Consider the following 17,064-nt stretch of genomic DNA (forward strand, 5'->3'; position numbering starts at 1 on the left):
TGCCATTGACACAACAGTGTAAAGAATTCCTAGCAGATGAGATGAAACTCACAGATGTGTTGCCCAAAACACCACAGAGAAAGAGTAACACCAGGGCTGTCTCAGCTCAGCACTGATGACTGCAAGGGGTGCAGCGGGTGGAGAGAAGGGCAGAGGGAGGCTGAACTGGCTGTGAGGATAACGGTAGAGAAAACAGGGAAGTTACTGGTGTAAGTGCTTTTACATGTATTAAGTCATTTAATCCTCAACAATAATAACTCCACAAGGTAGCTATGACTATTATCTCTGTCTTACAGGAGAAAAATTTAAAACCGAGAGATAAAGTAGATCAAGGTTCAGGGGAATTGAGCTCAACTTGGGGTGGGGGGGTGGGTGCTGCATACCAAAGCCTCTGGCTATGCTGTTCCATGGCCAGGGAACAACCAGGCTGCTGTGTGTTTTCAGGGGGAAAAAGCCCATGACCAGGTTGATGGCTAACTCCTCAAGAAGGGCAATCTGTGGCCTGGGAATGAATCATTCCCTGTCAGCTCGGGGTGCTAAGGAGAGAAGCAGGGAGGACAGGAAGCTAGATTTAAAAAAATAAATAAATAAACGCATTATAACTAATATATTCTTATAATGTTAGGATGGGGAGGCTTTCTTAAGCAAGACACAAAATCAAAAAAGAGATGAATAACTGCATTTACATACTAAAAATGTTTTTAGAAAACCACTTATGTCCTAAAAGACACATAAACAAAGTTAAAAAACAGGAGGAATTACGTACAAATACTAAGAGGCAACAGATTGAGACCCACAATTTTGAGTTTCTACTAATTCATGGAAAAGGCAAGCGAATGTGGAATTAAGAGCATGGGCCTGGAGCCCTATAACATGGGTTCAGATCCTCAGTCTGATACTCAGCCTGTGAGTGTCAGACGCTGCCTGGGCAAGAGACTGCAGCTTGGGGGTCCCAGCTGCAGAATGGAGACGTCATAGTACCTGTTATGGGCCAAGAGTTTGTGTCCCCCCCCCCAGAATTTGTATGTCAAAGCACTAACTCCTAATGTGATGGTATGGGAGGTGGGGCCTTTGGAAGGTAATTAGGTTTATATGAGGTCTTGAAGGTGGGAGCTTTGTGATGGGATTAGTACCTTTATAAGAAGAGGAAGAGACAAGGGCTCTGTCTCCATGAGAATGCACCGAGGAAAGGTCATACAAGCATACAGGGAGAAGGCAGTCAACTACAGCCCAGGAAGAGAGCCCTCACCATACAATGAACCTGCTGTTGACTTGATCTCAGACTTCTCAATCTCCAGAACTGTGAGAAATAAATTTCTATTGTTTAATAGAAAATACCTCTATGGTATTTTGCTATAGTAGCCTGTGCTGGCTGAGACAGTATCTATCTCAGAAGGTGCGGTATGGATATAATGCACAAATCATGTAAAGACCTTACACTGGTGCAGTGCTTTGGACATAAAGACATAGAGCTTACCAAATGTGAAGGGGGAAGGGGCAAAAAAGAAAAAAAGGACTAAAGAGTATTAACTAGGCAATTCACAGAAAAAACACAATAAACAAGAAAAGATATTCTGGGCTTCCTGGTGGGGCAGTGGTTAAGAATCCACCTGCCAATGCAGGGGACATGGGTTCGAGCCCTGGTCCGGGAAGATCCCACATGCCACGGAGCAACTAAGCCCGTGCGCCACAACTACTGAGCCTGCGCTCTAGAGCCTGCATGCCACAACTACTGAGCCCGTGTGCCACAACTACTGAAGCCCACGTGCCTAGAGCCCGTGCTCCGCAACAAGAGAAGCCGCTGCAGTGGGAAGCAGGTGCACCAAAATGACGAGTAGCCCCCGCTCGCCTCACCTAGAGAAAGCCCGCGCGCAGCAACGAAGACCCAACGCAGTTCCCCCGCCCAGCAAAAAAAAAAAATAAATAAATTAATTAAAAATAAAGATATTCCATCGCAGTGGCAGCTTTATAATGTGCTGGTTGGACTGACACGAATGGGGATGGGAGGGTCCCTCATGAGCGTGGATGTGGGGATGTGGACCCTTCACCTGCTGTCAGAAGTGTGGGCAAGGCTACCAAAAGAAAAATGGTGCCTATTCTTTGCAATCTATCATCTCTCACTGATCTCAGATAGCAACCCTTAGCTTCTTGCCATTTCAAAGTATATTCTGTGTCAGAGCCCAGCAAAGGGAGAGTGGAGCTAAAAAACTCCCCTGGGGATTAATGACTATCCACATTCTATAAGGATGCTGCCAGGGCTGAGACATGCTGCGGGCAGGAAGAGGCTGAAGAGGATTCTAAATGTATCTCGAGGGACTTCCCTGGCGGTCTGGTGGTTAAGACTTCACCTTCCAAGGCCGAGGGTGCAGGTTCACTCCCTGGTCGGGGAGCTAAGATCCCACATGCCTCGTGGCCACAAAAACAAAACATAAAACAAAATGTATCTCGAGAATCAAGCTTTCATCAGGCAGAACTGAGAATGGGCTACACACGAAAAATCCTCCTCAGCATACAGAAGCAAGCTCCTTAGAAAACCAGGGGTGAGCATCAAAGCTTGTGGGGACGGAGTACTGTCCATGCAGATCGACTGTAGATTTACATAAGCGTAAAATCCCTTTTGTCTACACAGGAGAGGGGGCGAACACAAATGGTCATGAACCCTGCACGGTGGTAGGTGGAAACACCAAAATATCATGCAAATCTTGCTTCCAAAAGGCATCACGGATTGTGCACGAGTCAGTCTTGATAGCTGCAAAAAGTCCTCCATGACACAGTGGGTTTAAGTGAGGACCGGAGACTTGGGTGTGATAGTTGGAAGAATGGCTGAACACTGAGGACATTAAATATGGCGGGATTTTAGTCTTCGCCTCTGGAGGTGGCAACTTTTACCAGCATTACTTGGGGTCTAAATGCTGCCGAGGGCAGTTGGAGCACATTCTCCAGAGGTCCCCCTTTCAGCATTCTGTAAACCTGTTCTTTAATTCCAACACTTTGTCCGGGGAGTCTGGTCTTCCTTGCTCAGGGAAGAAATACACAAACTAGGTGGTCAACAGCACTACATCAGCCCCCTGACTCAACCCACAAGAGAAAGGCAAGGAGGGGAGGGTCTCAGATGGTGAGTGAGCTGGAAGAGAACCTAGCAAAACAAAACTAGGGCAGGCAGTTGGCAAGGAACTGTCAGCAGGAATTTCAGAAAGTTCAATTCCTGAACCTACCACCAGCACAAATGTATACACATACCCAACACGCATGCACGCACACACACACCATGCACGCATGCATTCACACAGACATTATACACACATGCACGCACCACACACACACCACGTACATAAACACCACACTCACACGTGTATGCCCACACACATGCAGACATGCTCACATGCATACCACATACCACACACACCACACACGTACGCTCACACACCCAACACACCAGACACACTATACATACATCACACATGCCATCACCACAGGCCATACCACAGCCCCACGCTACATGCACACACAAGCTCGCACACACACCACACACCACATACACACATATGCACACTCAAGCCACACATCACACAGCCAGGGGCACACTCCCCCGCACCCTCTCAGGCGTTCCTTTACCTGGGCAGGTGCTTGGCGGGAGCACCGTCTGCTGGCAGATTTGGAACTCCGGCACCTGCGGCTCATCCCGTTTCCTTCTTTCTTCTGTCTGGAATGGCTGGAGACTTGGGAAGTCTTTCCAGAGAAGAAAATGAAAACATTGATTTTCCCTGCAGCTGCAGCACCACCTGGGGGTTGCATCTTAACAGATGCCAGGCTGTGATCCAAGAGTAGGCCTAGGCTCCCTCTCAGGGCAGCCACTCAGTAAATGTCTGTTGAGCAAATGAATCTGCAGGCAAAATGGGCCAACACCACGAACGTGGGTTTTGAAGCTAGATAGAAGGAATGTGGATCCTGGTTCTGCCCCTTCCACTTGACTGTGGACAAGTAACTGCCATCCCTGCTGTCATTTCCATTTTCTGTGGTGGGATTTCCAGTACTCCACGCAGACGCTGCATAAACGCAGCCTGGACAGGGCCTGCTGGGGTAGAGACGGGATGGGAAGCTAGCCACACCAGAGGCCCTGGATGCTTGTTCCTGGTGGGGATAGTGAGTGAAATACGGACCTGCTCTGTGCCGGCTTTAGGTCCCAAGGGGGAAGGGGTCAAGGGTCTGCTGATGGCACCATACAGAACTTTTTCCCCCGAAGGAGCAGACATCTTGAGGCATTACAGCACAGTGGTTACAAACACAAGCTCTGGTGACACGGAAAGCTGGGGGTGGGGAGGGGGCTGGGAAATGCTGCTGCTGAACTGTGTCATGTCAACCAAGCCCCAGCACCACCCCCTGCCTCACTTTCCTCACACTACCTGCAGTATGTGGCTGGATGGAGTAGACAGGTGAAGCGGTCAGAGGCACTGTGCCCAGTGCCCGGCCAAGAGGTGGCACACCCTCCTCCTCCCCTACCTGACCTCTGGAGAGCATGTGACCTCACTGGTAGAGGGGCCACTGGGTTGTCAGCACAAGCCAGGTGTCAGATATAGCAGAGGAGAAAGATATTCCTATTACATCCTAGTTCCTGGTTGATGAAGTGCAATCCCCACACCTGGCAAAATTAAAATCCCCATATTCTTTCTGTAAGGAATGAGGGACGAGGCGAGACTTGTCCTACCAAGACATGGTCCAGTGGTGACAGAGGGCTGCAGAAAATTGGCAGAGGGAGCAGGTCTGCCTCTGGCTGGCAGCAGCCTTCCATCCCGCTCTATTCACCAAGTTCTGGTATCACTTACTCACCTGCGTAGGAGACCTGGGACACATCCTTCCCCTGGAGGTCCTGCAACTCTGGAACACGTGGCTCATTCTCCTCTCCTTGGGAGAGATCCAGCTGGGCAGCTGGGTCATCTATTCACAGAAAAGGGAAGGATACACATTCATCAGTGACCTGCTCCCACAGGAAACCAGGGTGGGAGGAGAGAGAAGCTGCCTGTCCCAGGCAACTCTGGGACAGGTAGAGAAGAGAGAAGTTGGAGGGACACGTGACAGGCCATGACACCAACAGGGGCCACACAGGGCCACAGAGAAGTGGAAAGACCAGAGCAAGCAGGGAGAGGGATGGGGAGGGAGGACACTAAAGGGGAAGCTGTGGGCCTGGGGCAACTCTTTCAGGCCTGTCAGTTAGAAAAACAGCAATGAAGAGATCCATAGAACAAGAATGATAGAAGAAAAGCAAATGCAAGGGACACAAGTTATATTTGGTTTTGTATGCAGAACAGGCAGCTAACAAGCCTAACTTACACGTCACAGCAGCAGGCAATGGTCAACCTGCAGAGTGGCCTTGGGGCCACTGTGTACAGGTGACCTCCCATCAGGGTTTGGGGGTGAACAGTGAGGTCAGACATGGGCCCCCTAGATCCCTGGTCTCAGGAGAGAGGAGAGTTAAGTCTTACCTGGAGGCAGTGAGACGCCGCAGTCCTCCCCAATGATGAACTCTCCATAGAAGCCAGTCTGGGCAGGGTCTAGAAGGGACCAGTCCTCTTCTGAGAAGCAGAAGATCATATCCTTGAAAGAAGAAACCCGGTTCTGAAACCACAGAACAGGTACACCTCAATCCAGGGACAAGCTAGGGGAGGGATGCTACAAACAAGTGGGAAGGAAGACGGGGTTGAGGCAGAGCCCCCAGCAACACGTGCAGATGGGAGAAAGAAAAAGCAGACAGGCTGCTCCAGAGCTCACACTGATTCCCTAGTTCTAGCCTGAGGCCCACCTTGGATGCATCTGGTTCCGCAGAATCCAAACAGTGGATGCCTCACAGGGTGGCCAAGGATGTACAGAACAGGCCTTCCTACACAGTGCTGGGGAGGCTGCAACCCACAACTCCCAGGCAGGCAAATGTCCACCAGATTACCCACGTGTCCACCCTTTGGTGCAGAGATTCCATTTCTACAGTTTATTTTGCACATGTGCAGCATGAGGTCTGTAGGAGCTCCTTCCCTGCAGCACTGATGCTAACAGATGATAGTCAAAGCTGAAAGCAAGGTCTACGCTCATCAACAAAGAACTATTTAAGTAAGCTACAGGACATCCTACAAGGCCTGATCACACCCCCGTTAGAAAGAACAAGGGCTTCTCCGTACCGCGTAGGAAGCCCTCCGAGGTGTACTGTTACATGAAAAAAGCACCCGGCCAGAGGTTGTCTAGATTGTCCCTGTGTGCCCAGCACACCTAAAAGTCTTGACCGTTGGCTGCTTCTGCAAAAGGTGCTAGGACCCCCAGGGTTACGTGCAGGAGGGAGACTTTTCTTACACTTTGTGTTATAAACCATGAGAATGTGTCAAAAATTAATTTTAATTTCTGAAATGATGGCATATCCACATAATACCGGGAGCCCACAAAAATAAAGAAGTCATTTACAAAATGGAAATGTAATTCTTAGCCAGTTAGAGCATGAAGCTAGGTTCTCAAATTTCCTCTAAATACTAATATGACAATTGGTGGTATATGTAAATGCCATTGAAAAATTATTTGTTTTGTTCGTAATAATCTGGAAACTTGATCGTCTGACAGAATATCGGGGAGAAGTAAAATGTGAAAAGATGGGGCTTCCCCAGTGGCGCTGTGGTTGAGAGTCCGCCTGCCGATACAGGGGACACGGGTTTGTGCCCCGGTCCGGGAAGATCCCACATGCCGTGGAGCGGCTGGGCCCGTGAGCCATGGCCGCTGAGCCTGCGCGTCTGGAGCCTGTGCTCTGCAACGGGAGAGGCCACAACAGTGAGAGGCCCGCGTATCGCAAAAAAAAAAAAAAAAGTGAAAAGATGAACAACTACTGGTCTAGTTGACATTTCTGTTTGTACCTTCTAATCCCAGAAGAACAGAAATACATACATGTATTATTTCTACTAAGCATGTCATTATATATTGGCTTAACAAGCACAGGTTTTCTGCAAAGTGTTTCAATCACAAAACATTTAAAATAAAATTCCATTTGGGTTTGCTTTTTGTCTTTTTAAAAAAAAGCCCTTTATACAGTTAATTGAAAAGGACTTCAAAATAAAATTTGGGGGTAAAAATGCAACCCACAGTACTTCTGTATAATATACTAACATCTGTTTTTTCTTTTTTTTAAAAAAAAAAAGAAAAACAATTCACAATATTTTAAACACATGTTCTTGCATCTAAATCTCTGGAATATTACCAGTTACTGCCATACGGTTGCCCGGGGGCCAGGTGCCAGGTGCCAGGTGTGGGGGTTGGTGGGTAGATGGGTGGGTGGGGACCTGGGTAAGGAGAATTTTCAATGCATCTCCTCTGGTACCTCTGGACCCTTCCTCCCCCACATACGTGCTTTTTAATTTTTTAAATTAAACCTAGAGAGTAATACAATGAACATGAAGGATACACCACTGTTCAACTAGAGTCAATAAATGAACATTTGGCCCTTTTGTCACATTTCCCCCTCTCACATATATGGTGACTGGGTATGTTCACTCATTCTCCTGGATATCCGGGGAGTTGCAGGTATCACAGGTTGTTACCCCAACATGTGACAGAGTGTATCTCCTAAGAAAGATGTTACTCTCCTACATCAGCACAATTATTTTAGCACAGTTGCTCTCAACCAAGCGGATTGATTCCGCACCCAGAGGATATCGGGCAATGTCTGGAGACATTTTTGTCACCACTGAGGGGTGGCATTGAGAGGGTGGAGGCCAAGGATGCTGCTCAACACACCCCTACGGCCCAACTCGACAAAGAACTACCCAGCCAAAATGTCAACAGAGCCATGGTCAAGAAACTGCTCTACAAGTCCAAAAATATACAAATCAATTTTCACTGCAAAGTAAACGGGCTGTTACAGTGGAGGATTCCTGGACTGAATGTCAATATTATGACAGAGTATGTGTGTGTTTCGTGTTTGGTAATTGCAATCATTGTTGCTTTTGTTGTGGTCATCCATTTACAATGCTTGGTGTCAGTTTATTTATCTCTTGTAAAAATAAAATACAGTGTGTGTGTGTGTGTGAAAAAAAAATAATAGTACTGCTAACTGATAATAATAGTACTGCTAATAATAGATAGAAAGGTGGTATTATTGTGAGGGCTAAGAGATAATGTACGTTGAATGCCCAACACAATACCTGGCACAGAACAGATTTCAAGAAATGTTTCTTAAATGAATAAATAGATGAATATATTAAAAAAGAAAAAAAAACTGCTCTACAACCGAGAAATTTGATATTGCTTCAGTAATATCACCTAGTGTCTTCTGAATTATGAAATAGCATTACCCTTTCAAGGAAAAATATTTTGAAGAGCCTCACGAGTGACTGTGACAAGAGGTCAAGATTGGGAATTGCTGGGTTAAAAGCTTTCTAATGGGCCCCTAGAAATCTTGCTAAACACACATTGTCTTAAAATGTCAGTCATCTGGGATATAAATAAAATTCAATAGTCGCACGTTTATGTTACCACAGGCATATGTTTACAATTACTTATTTATACTTTTTTTTTGCCCAAGTCCATTCGATCAGAAAAGATTAAAAGTGCGATACTCCCCTGGGTACTTAGGGATGTAGGAAAACAGGCCTTTATACACGGTTGGAAATAACTGCACATTTCTGAACAATATTTGGGAGAATGTAGCAGAAGCATACACTGTGATCCAGTAATTCTATTTCTAGGAAATGTTCCTAAGGAAATCATTAGAGATGCATGCAAAAATGTGTGTAAAGAACGTAGAACACAATGTTTTGCAGAATCATATGTGAGGCTTCTTTTCTTATGCTTTTCTCTAGTGTCTGAAGACCTACCTAAGCACATATCATTTATATTTTAATATTATCAAAAACCGGGGAATTCCCTGGTGGTCCAGTGGTTAGGACCTCAGCGCTTTTACTGCGGTGGCCCAGATTCAATCCCTGGTAGGGGAACTAAGATCCTGCAAGCTGAGTGGTACGGCCAAAAAAACAACCAAAAAAACCTGAAATAAAATACCCATGTACCCGCTAGTAAGATGTATGAACTATTAATAGGTAACAGTCTTTGCTTCAGGTTTTCTTTGAAAGGGTGTGGTGGGATTATGGTCTCCTCTGAGCTTCTCCCGACCCCAGTCCCACTCCCAGACCTTCCTAGAGGGAAGCTGCACTCTGGATTTGGTGTTTAATATTCTATGCATGGCTTTTAAACTCCCACTACATCCAAATATAGCCTGAAATGACAGCACTGTTTTGTAAGTATTTAAATGTTAAACTTGCCTTATATGCACCATTCTAGTTAAGATTTATTCACGTTGATATACGTACATCTGGTTCATTGACTTTAATGTATACAATTTCATAGAATTATTCTTCTGTCATAATGTTTAGGTCTTTCCCAGCTCAGTGAACTCTCTCTTCTGTCACCCCATCCATGTGTAACAGTGCCTCCAGAGTAGCTGTGTAGAGGGAACATTGGGAACATACATCTTGACCGACATTAAGTATTTCCACATCTTTCTTCAAGTGGAGTACCTAAAGTATGCTCCCACTGGCAATACGTTGGCACGCCTATTTCCATACACCTTTGCCAACAACACTGGGCACTGTCAAATATCTAAGGTTCTAGCAACACTGTGGGTATGAAGCAATCACAGGAGCGTAACTCCCTTTACCTCGATGAACATCTCTTCGTGAATTTATTGGCCAGTTGGGTTTTGTCTTAAGATGCTCGCTTATTTTCTTTGCCTATTTTTCTATTTTCTCATGAGTTGCTCTTCCTACTTTTTTTAAACCAGCTTGTTATCAACTGTGGATATACTTCACTATCATAAAAGAAAAGATAACACTATTTCAATTTTTAAAAAATCTAAGTGTTTCAATCACTTTATGGTGATATGAGTCATCAGTAATATTAATGACATATAAAGAACTGCAAGAAAATGTTTAACAAATTAGTAAGGTGACCATTTTAGAAAAGAGCTTCAAAATCAGAAATGTGGCTTTGGAACAAAAACAGGCCAACATAGAAGAGAAGAAAAAGTCCAGAAACAAAATTTGGTATACCTAAAACTTTAATCTACATGAAAAAAACAGAACCCTAATCAATGGGGAAAAAGAAAGATGACTTTCATCTGATGTGCCTGATACAGTTGGCTAACTACTTAGAAATAAAACTAGATTCTGATCCTTGATCATAAAGAATATAAAAATAAAAAACTGGAAGCCTCCCCACCCCCTCAAAGGCTTTCAGGCACTAAAAATAGAGAGACCATATGAAGAAGTAATTGGCAGATACTCCACATAAAAATTATGAATATCCACAGTAATGAAAAAGCACGAATGAAATTAAATGACAAACTGGGAATAAACGCACACCACTTATGAAAGGCAAAGAGTACTTTAAATATACAGAGCCCTTAAAACACAATTGGAAAAGCTTTCCATCCCAATAAAAAAAGGTGAGGGAACCAAGAAAGTAAATATTTTAAAACATATGGAAAGAAGTTCACCTTTACTAGTACATGAAAATATGTATATAAGACTATTATCAATCTTCACTTTGGGGACTTCCCTGGTGGTGCAGTGGTTGAGAATCCGCCTGCCAATGCAGGGACATGGGTTCTAGCCCTGGTCCAGGAGGATCCCACATGCCACGGAGCAGCTAAGCCCGTGCGCCACAACCACTGAGCCCACGCACTCTAGTGCCCGTGCTCTGCAACAAAGAGAAGCCACTGCACTGAGAAGCCCCTGTACCACAACAAAGAGTAGCCCCCACTCGCCACAACGAGGGAAAGCCTGTGCACAGCAATGAAGACCCAACGCAGCCAAAAATAAATTTATATATATAAAAAAATCTTCACTTTGATAAAGTTTCAAAAAGAAAGGTGATGAATTTCACCCAAGCCTAGAGGCCAAAATTCTTACAATCCAATCATAGAAATCCTCTGGAATCTTCAAAAAAGCTTCTATACTAATAAGTAAAATTAACAAGGTTGCTGGTTAGAAGGTCAGTATACAAAAATCAGTTGTATTTCTATATACAAACAAGTGGAAGATGAAATATTAAAAAACCATACCACTTACAATAGCATCAAAAGTCATGAAATTCTTAAGGAAAATGTTTACCAAATATGTACCCCATCCAAACACTGAAGAACTAAGTAAATGGAAAGACTTAACATGTTCCTAGATGGGAAGACTTCAAAATGTTAAGATGTCAATTTGCCCCACAATGATCTATAAATTCAGTTCAATTCCACATAAAAACTCCAGGAGACTTTATTTATTTATTTTTAATTGAAGTGTTGATTCTAAAATTTATAAGGACATACAAAGCACTTAGAGTAGCCAAAAGAACTTTGAAAAACAAAAGTCAAATTGGAGGACTCACTACCAATTGCAAAACTAAGTATAAAGTTATAGTGTTCTTGGCATAAAGGATCAAAACATAAATCAGGGTACCAGGTAGAGCCCAGATGTCCAGACATATGTGGACAACCAATTTTTGACAAAGGTGCCAAGGCAATTCAATGGGAGAAAGGGAAATCTTTTCAGTGAATGGTGATAAACAACTAAATATCAACATCAAAAAAAAAAAACCAACCCTACACCTCATACAATACACAAAATATAATTTTAAAAGGAACCAAAGGAGTGCAGTGGTTAAGAATCCACCTGCCAGGGCAGGGGACACGGGTTCGATCCCTGGTCAGGGAAGATCCCACATGCCGCAGAGCAACTAAGCCCGTGCACTTAGAGCCCGTGCTCCACAACAGGAGAAGCCACAACTCGCTGCAACTAGAGAAAGCCCGTGCACAGCAACAAAGACCCAACGCAGTCAAAAAAAAAAAAAGAACCAAAGGGACTTTCCTGGCAGTCCAGTGGTTAAGACCCCGTGCTTCCACTGCAGGGGCACGGGTTCGATCCCTGGTTGCAGAACAAAGATCCCACGTGCTATGCAGCACAACCGAAAAAACCAAAAAAGAACCAAAGACCTAAATGTAAAACCTAGAACTATAAAACACACAGTAGGAAAATCTTTGTCACCTTGGGGTAGACAAAGATTTGTTAGACAGGACACAAAAAGCATTAAATGATAGAAGAAAAAATTGATAAATTCAATCTCATTAAAATTGAAGATATCCAGTCTTCAAAAGACATCATTAAAACAATGAAAAGGCAAGCTGTAGACTGGCAGAACATATTCCTACTACATATATCTGACAAAGGACTTTATCCAGAATATATATGTCTTAAAACACAATAAGATAAGCAACCCAAAAAGCAGGGAAAATGTTGGACACCTCACAAAAGATGTAGAAATGATCCACAAGCACATAAAAAGATACCCAACTTCATTAGTCAACAGACAAATGCAAATCAAAACCATATTGAGATATCCACCTCAATAGCCAAAGTATGTTTTTTAAAATAACAATGTCAGGATATGGTGAAGATGTGTAAAAACTGAAACTTTCATGCACTGCAGGTAGGAGTCTAAGTGGTTAAATCATTATAGAAAACAGCCAATTCTCCTATAATTAATTATATACACTTCCCCATGACAATTTCACTCCTAGGTAACTGCCCAAGTGAAAGGAAAACATACATCCACAAAAAGACTTGTATATGAATGCTCATACAAACTTCATTCATAACAGCCAAAAGTGGAAGTGACCCAAATATTCACCAACAGGTCAATGGATAAACCAACCGTGTGTGTGTGTGTGTGTGTGTGTGTGTGTGTGTGTGTGTGTGTTGGCCACCCTGCGTGACTTACGGGATTTTAGTTCCCTGACCAGGGATTGAAGCCAGCCCTCGGCAGTGAGAGCATGGAGTCCTAACCACTGGACTACCAGGGAACTGCCCTGGATAAACCAACTGTGACGTAGTTATACAATGGAATACTACTCAGCTATAAAAAGGGACAAACTACTGATACTGGGCTGAGTAAGAGAAGCCTGACACCAAGGACCACATACTATATGATCCCACTTATGTAAAATTTTAAAACAGGAAGAACAAATCTATTGTGACAAAAAGGAGATCAGTGCTGACATGGGCAGGAGAGCAAAGCTTTATTGCAAAAGGGCACAAGGGAACTTCTGGGGTGATGGAGATGTTTTGTATCTTGACTGGGTAATGGTTACATGTGTAGACACTTGTCAAAACTCTCTAAACTTTGCACTTAAAATAGGTATATGCAAATTATAGCTCAAAAAACAGATTAAAAGAAGTAAAAATATAGAGACCATTTTCGGTCATCATTATGGTGAAGATTAAAAGAAATGTTAATATAAAAAATAAACAAATATGGAACAATTATACATAACTTATATACGTATATATGTCATTAAAATACCACCCAAGAGGGACTTCCCTGGTGGTGCAGAGGTTAAGAATCCGCCTACCAATGCAGGGGACACGGATTCGAGCCCTGGTCCGGGAAGATCCCACGTGCCGTGGAGCAACTAAGCCCGTGTGCCACAACTACCGACCCCACGAGCCACAACTACTGAGCCCACGTGCCACAACTACTGAAGCCCGTGTGCCTAGAGCCCATGCTCCTCAACAAGAGAAGCCACGGCAATGAGAAGCCCTCACACCACAACGAAGAGTAGCCCCCGCTCGCTGCAACAAGAGAATGCCCTCGTGCAGCAACGAAGACCCAATGTGGCCATAAATAAATAAATAAATAATTTTATTTTTAAAAAAAAAACACAATAAAAAAAACCCCACCTGAGACCCTTACCCCAGAGATCAGAGCTTACATGACCCATATGGGGAACAACATTTCAGGGCCCTCGATGTGACACATGGGGAAAGACAACCCAGCCTGGCACTCTCACCAAAACGTGTAACCTGAATCTCATCGTGAGTTAGAACCTATCTGAGCAGAGTCTGCCATTACAACTAATCTTCACTCTTCAGAACTATTGATGCTGTGACAAACACTGAAATTCTAAGGAGAAAATGTTGCACATAGGACAACTAATAATTGGGAAGCATGATGCTCTATGACTATTATTTTAATGTTGAATTTCCGGAATGTAGTAACTGTATCATGGTTATGTAAGCAAATGCCCTTGCTTTTAGGAAATATGCTCCCTTGGCATGAAGAAAGAGATAAAAGGGGAAGAATGTCTGCATATAACTCCCTAAAGATTCAGGGAAAAAAATGGGGGGGGGGGGGTGGGGGCTGAGACAGAGACAGAGTAAGAGAGAGAGAGGGAGGAGGGAGAGGGAGAGAGATAGTGACAGAGAATGGGGGAATTAAAGTGAAGAGTAGTTGCAGTATTTCTATTCTGGCAGTCTCCCCCAAGCTTGATATTAATGCGAAAGCAAAAGTTAAAAATAAATATAATATTTTTAAAATGTCTAAAGATGAATCCGTTTGGAACTGGGCTTCTCAAATTTGGATGTACATATCAATCACTCAAGCATCCTGGTAAAAATGCACATTATGCCCCTGCAGGTCTGGGGTGGAGCCTGAGAGCCTACAGTTATCAGCCCTTAAGTGGCTTTACTGCTAGCCAGAGGCCAGTGTGGGGAAAGCCTGTCCAAGACAAGTTCCACAGAGTGGAAGACAAGCCTCAGGAAGCCACAGGCTCTCCTCACAAGGGCTTGCAGCAAAGAACTTGATGTTGGTCTTGAAGGGGGTAAGAATACACCACTCCAAAATATGCCACTTTGGCCTAAGGGCTGTTTTGAGCTGTAGGCAATGGAGAAACAGAAAGACTGCAGAAGAAGTACCCTCCCCCTACTTGCCTAAAGGCAGGGCGTAAATTTTCCTTTGTGGAGGACTCCTCCCCTCCTACCAGGGTGGGCAATGTGACCCTTAATAACCAGACAGAACTCTAGACTCTTTATCAGCCCAGAGACAGCATAACAAATTTAACTAAATAACCTTTATCTTCCATTAGTTTCCACATATAGCTACCTTCCCACAATTTACCAGCCCTTGAAGCTCAAAATCCTCTGTCTTGTCATTTCTCCATAAATGTATTGCCTGTAGTTAAAATGGTATAATTCTCTGGGTCTGACTGCCTTCTAGTTTTCCTTTCATTTCTGTGAGGCACCCCAGAGCCATATAAAATAAATATTTTTCACCTGTTAATCTGTCTTTTATCAGCTCGATTTGCAGTTTCCCAGCCACGGAACCTTAGAGAGTAGAAGAAAAAGTTTTTTTCCTCCCTGACTAGTCTCTTAAGGAGAAAAAGATGGTAACTGCCACTATTGGTGAAATATGAAAGAAGTCAGTGCTCTAAGACAGCACTGCAGAGGTGTCTGGTTCTGAAGATTCTGAAGAAAAAACTGGCAGGTACGTACTTTTCAAAACAGATATGGCTGTGTTTCCCCCGTAAGCCTTGGATAGGTGTCTGTGAATCTACCCCAAACTGCAATAGGAACAAAACACGGTGGGCATGGATGTTCACAGCATCATGTAAGCAAACCCAAGTCCCAGGTCCCGGGAAATGGATCAATGATGCTCCAATCACTGACAATCTGACACAGCCACTTAGCAGGATACCCAGGGAGCTTTTATATCATATGGAGAAATGCTTACATACACACTGGAGACAAAGCATAAACACAGGACTCAATACAGCATGATCCTAGAAAGGCACAAACAAAACAGCAGAGAAAAGAAGGAAGTTCATCAAGACACTCAGAGATCTTCTCAGGTAACTGGAAACATGTAATATCCCTTCACTTTCTAAATCTTGCCAATTTTTATAACAAGAATGGGTGGGGGAAATAAATATGTCCATTTAAAATTAAAGTTTCAGAGGAGACTTCTGCTGCCTTCTCGAAGATGGAGCAGACATACATTCCTTTAATTCCCCCCACTGAGTACAACTAAAACCCCAGGAAATTATATATTAAAAAAACACAGCAAATTCTCTCTGAAAGGTGGAAAGAGGAAGGCACACCAGCTAGGGACCTCAGACAACACAGCGAGGAACAACAGAGTGGTGAGTACCCTGGTTTTTCTTTCTGCCTCATATATCAAAACTTGAAGCTGAAGGAGCAGGTGACCCCAAAATACCAACAGGCACAGATAAAAATACAACGCTAACAAAAGCCTGTTCTCTCAGCCACAGGACCAGGAAAGTAGCTAGACAGACAATAACCACTCTAGTCCAGCCAAGCACCACAAAAAAACATGGCCCCCAACCTCGCTCATGCTAGCAGAGAATGGGTGGGAGCCTAGACTTCCACCCTCACCAGGCTGCAATGAAGTGCCCCAGCACCCCCACTGGTGGTCTCAGAGAAGGCCAAGGCCAAGCAGAGAGCTGGGACTTCCATCCCTGCTGACTAATATCAGTCCTTCCCCCACACCAACCCAACACAGACTGTATCAGTGGAGACCACATGGGGAGCTGGAACTCCCAACCCCCTCAGAAATCCAAGACATTTTCAAATGAATCAAAAAAAGGTACATGTGTGGACTTTCCTGATGGCACATTGGTTAAGAATCCACCTGCCAATGCAGGGGACACGGGTTTGATCCCTGGTCCGGGAAGATTCCTCATGCCGCGGAGCAACTAAGCCCGTGCGCCACAACTACTGAAGCCCGAGTGCCTGGAGCCCGTACTCCGCAACAAGAGAAGCCACCGCAATGAGAAGCCCGCGCACCACAATGAAGAGTAGCTCCCGCTCGAGGCAACTAGAGAAAACCCGTGCACAGCAATGAAGACCCAACGCTGCCAAAAAAAAAAAAAAAAGGTACATTTGCCAACAGCGGACTTATCCTAAAAGAATGGCTAAAGAAAATTCTCTAAACAGAAAGGAAACAATAAGAGAAGGAACTATGGAACATAAGAAAGGAAGAGAGGAAAAAGTTAAGTCAAAATATGAGCAAGGCGATAGGCTGTCCTTCTCCTTTTTAAGTTTTCTAAATAAATATTTGATAGTTGAAGCACCAGTTATAACATTGTCTGACACGGTTGTAAATGTCTGACGTGGTTCTAAATGTATGTAGAGAAACTATTTAAATCAATTGTATTATAAAAGGAGGAGGGGGAGGGGATGTAAAGTTATGTATATTTAATAC

At 44.0% G+C, this 17,064-nt stretch overlaps 1 protein-coding gene across 6 annotated transcripts in view; it reads right to left on the reverse strand.

Moving 5' to 3' along the window:
• ZNF496 (zinc finger protein 496) overlaps nt 1-17,064 on the reverse strand; it is a 40,806-nt gene that overhangs the window by 6,150 nt on the left and 17,592 nt on the right. For 5 of the 6 annotated variants that reach the window (XM_029216021.1, XM_029216026.1, XM_029216024.1 and 2 more), the window contains 3 exons: nt 5,481-5,613; nt 4,828-4,935; nt 3,616-3,729 (listed from right to left, as the gene is read on the reverse strand). In XM_029216021.1, coding sequence (XP_029071854.1) covers nt 3,616-3,729; nt 4,828-4,935; nt 5,481-5,613 — 355 coding nt within the window. The remainder of the gene's footprint in view (nt 1-3,615; nt 3,730-4,827; nt 4,936-5,480; nt 5,614-17,064) is intronic. The other variant, XM_029216025.1, reaches the window with a different exon arrangement.

Source organism: Monodon monoceros, unplaced genomic scaffold, assembly GCF_005190385.1.
Source record: "Monodon monoceros isolate NGI ecotype Baffin Bay Population unplaced genomic scaffold, NGI_Narwhal_1 Super_Scaffold_12, whole genome shotgun sequence".
In the NCBI taxonomy this organism is placed as follows: Eukaryota; Metazoa; Chordata; class Mammalia; order Artiodactyla; family Monodontidae; genus Monodon; species Monodon monoceros.